Source organism: Podarcis melisellensis, assembly GCF_964234715.1.
Source record: "Podarcis melisellensis genome assembly, chromosome: 13".
Classification (NCBI taxonomy): domain Eukaryota; kingdom Metazoa; phylum Chordata; class Lepidosauria; order Squamata; family Lacertidae; genus Podarcis; species Podarcis melisellensis.
Genome location: NC_138545.1, coordinates 10648739 through 10651574, shown reverse-complemented (window position 1 = coordinate 10651574; position 2836 = coordinate 10648739). Strand labels below are relative to the sequence as shown.

At 39.5% G+C, this 2836-nt stretch overlaps 1 protein-coding gene across 1 annotated transcript; it reads right to left on the bottom strand.

Annotated features, from left to right (window-relative positions):
• Positions 1-237: 237 nt before the first annotated feature.
• Positions 238-1137, bottom strand: LOC309356011 (vomeronasal type-2 receptor 26-like; the record flags this gene model as incomplete). The annotated part of the gene is made up of 1 exon (XM_081887186.1): positions 238-1137. The coding sequence occupies one exon, from the start codon at positions 1135-1137 to the stop codon at positions 238-240; it is 900 nt and encodes a 299-aa protein (XP_081743312.1).
• Positions 1138-2836: the final 1699 nt, after the last annotated feature.

Here is a 2836-nt window from a genome sequence, read left to right as displayed (position 1 = left end):
AGAAGGAATCTTTGAACATAAACCTCCATTGCTTTACAGCATTACTCATTTGTGAAAAAGGCTTAGGGAGTAGAACCTGAGGAAAAATCTGTACCCATTGCCTTTGGGACATCTTTGGCAGATAAAACAGTTAAGGGGCTAACTCTACACAGATCCAGAGCAGGGACCTGGAAAGTGATACCCGCCACCAAGTCCATGTATTCTAAGACCCAACAGAGCCACAAATTCCACTATCATTTATACCTTTCTTTGTGTTAGCTGCTCTTTATTGTTCAGGTCAGGCCTCACCACAATAAGGTAGCATTTAGGGGTGAAAATGCAAACCAGTAACCCAGCAGCAGAAGCAAAGATGGAGAAGATCTCCACAGCCACCATGTATTTTCCTCTGGTGCTCAGGTAGGTTGGAATGAAGGAGAGCCAAACGCTGCAGAAGACCAGCATGCTGAAGGTGATGAACTTGGCTTCGTTGAAAGTGTCAGGCAACTTCCTGGCTAGGAAGGCCACTGTGAAGCTGATAGTGGCCAGGAAGCCCATGTAGCCCAAAACACAATAGAACATGGAGACTGACCCTTCATTACATAGAAATATGATTTCTTCAGGCATTGAGTGCATGTCCACATCTGGGAATGGGGGAGAGGTTGCCAGCCAGAGGACACAGATTCCTACTTGAAGAATGGAGCAGGAAAAGACAATGGAATAAGCCAGTTCTTTGCCTACCCATTTCCTCATATTGGATCCTGGTTTGGTAGCCATGAATGCCAAAACCACCAGTATGGTTTTGGCTAAGATGCTGGAGAGGGCCACAGAGAAGACAATGCCAAAAGCAGTTTGTCGGAGAAGGCAAGTCCCCATATTAGGTTTTCCGATAAAGAGCAAAGAAGAGAGGAAACACAAGAGGAGGGAGATAAGGAGACCATAGGTGAGGCTTCGGTTGTTGGCTTTGACTATGGCTGTATTGCGATGCTTAATGAAGATGCCAAGCACTAGAATTGTGATCAGAGAGAATAAAAGTGCAGAGGAAGTTGAAACTATGGCCAGGGTTTCATCAAAGGCTAGGAAGTTTGGAATCTTAGGAATGCATAGATCTTGGCCGCTGTTTGGATACTGATCTGCTGGGCAACTGGCACATGTTTCCATGTCTGAAAATACAGAAGTAATGTGTGACAATTTAAAGTAACCAAAAGTATTCTTAAGAATTTCACATCACTAGTCCATTTAGCATAGTGTTTTCTACGTCAGAATGTATAAGAGCTTCAAGCCCAAATGCTTTTGTACTAGGTGTATCAAAAATAAAACTTGTGTATCAATTCTGGAATTTTCCACATGTGTGACATCTTTTTTTACTGTCCCCCTGCTTTTTCTTAGAGCCACATAAACAGTACAACAAAATGAGAAATGCATTACTGCTGAAATCTTTGGATCTCAGAAAATCGAGTTTAATGAGTCTTTCACCCCCTTGGCAAACAACCTAATTCTTAGAGGAGAAAACACCACTTCTATTCAACCCTAATTTTGTAAAAGTTAGAGGAAAAACATATTAGCTTCTACTTAAAAAAGAAATCTTCAAGATGTTTTAAAGATTTAAATATATTGGTGTTATCTATAAACAATGAGATGAACACATCTGTTAATTTAAGCCTTCTCTCCTGCAGCAGTTCAATGTCAACAAAATTGTCAAGATCCCAGAGGTTCTGCATTATCTTAAGATGTCATCTCTAACCTTTCTCATTTGAAATCATTCCTTCTGGACATGGATCACAATCATAGCAGCAAAACTTCTCCCCCTCCTTCTTTTTCTTCCCGTAACCAGGATGGCAGTTGGCATTACATAGAGAAAGCGGTGGCACCTATTCAAAGAAATAGGAAGAGTTTAATATTATGATACTGTTTTGAGGAATTTATTAAATTTCCAATATCAGGTGATTTAATGGTAAATAGGAGGACTAATAGCATGAAATGATCCGTAGGTACACAAGTGGCAAATACAGTGTGGTAAAAAGCTGCTGTTCTAAGCACCAGACAAACTTAAGAAGATGGGAACATTATAGACATTTTGGAACTGTTAGAGACTGACATAAATAGAAAGGCAGTGTTGATCTTTGTGGATGCGGAGAAAGCCTTTGACAATATTTGTTGGAGCTTTATGAAGAGGAATCTCCAAGGGATGGGGGTAGGCCAAAGTTTTGAAAATGGTATAGGTGTAATATATTCTGAGCAAAAAGCTAAACTAATTGTGAATGGTGTGGTTATGGATGAGATCCCAATAGAAAAAGGGACACGACAGGGATGCCCAATATCCCCTCTATTGTTTATATTGGTCCTGGAAGTTTTGTTAAATATGATTAGAAGGGACCAGCTGGTTAAAGGAATACAGGTCGGAGCTAAACATTATAAGTTAAGAGCATTTGCAGATGATCTAGTTTTGACTTTGCAACAACCAGAAGCCAGTACGAAAAGAGTTCTAGAACTAATTGAAATATTTGGTCAAGTAGCAGGTTTTAAATTAAATAAACAAAAGACAAAAGTGCTGGAAAAAAATCTAACAATAGGGGAAAAAGATAGTTTCCAAAGGGAAACTGGTTTGGAAATAACTAAAAAAGTGAAATATCTGGGGGTGAATTTAACATCTAATAATGTGAACCTTTTTAAAGACAATTATGAGAAATGTTGGTTGGAAGTGAAGAAAGATCTTGATATATGGTCCAGGCTGAGACTCTCCTTGTTAGGCCGTATTGCTGTTATTAAGATGAACGTACTGCCGAGATTGCTGTTTTTGTTTCAGACATTGCAAATTTTGGACAGGATGGACTGTTTTAAGAACTGGCAGAAAGATCTA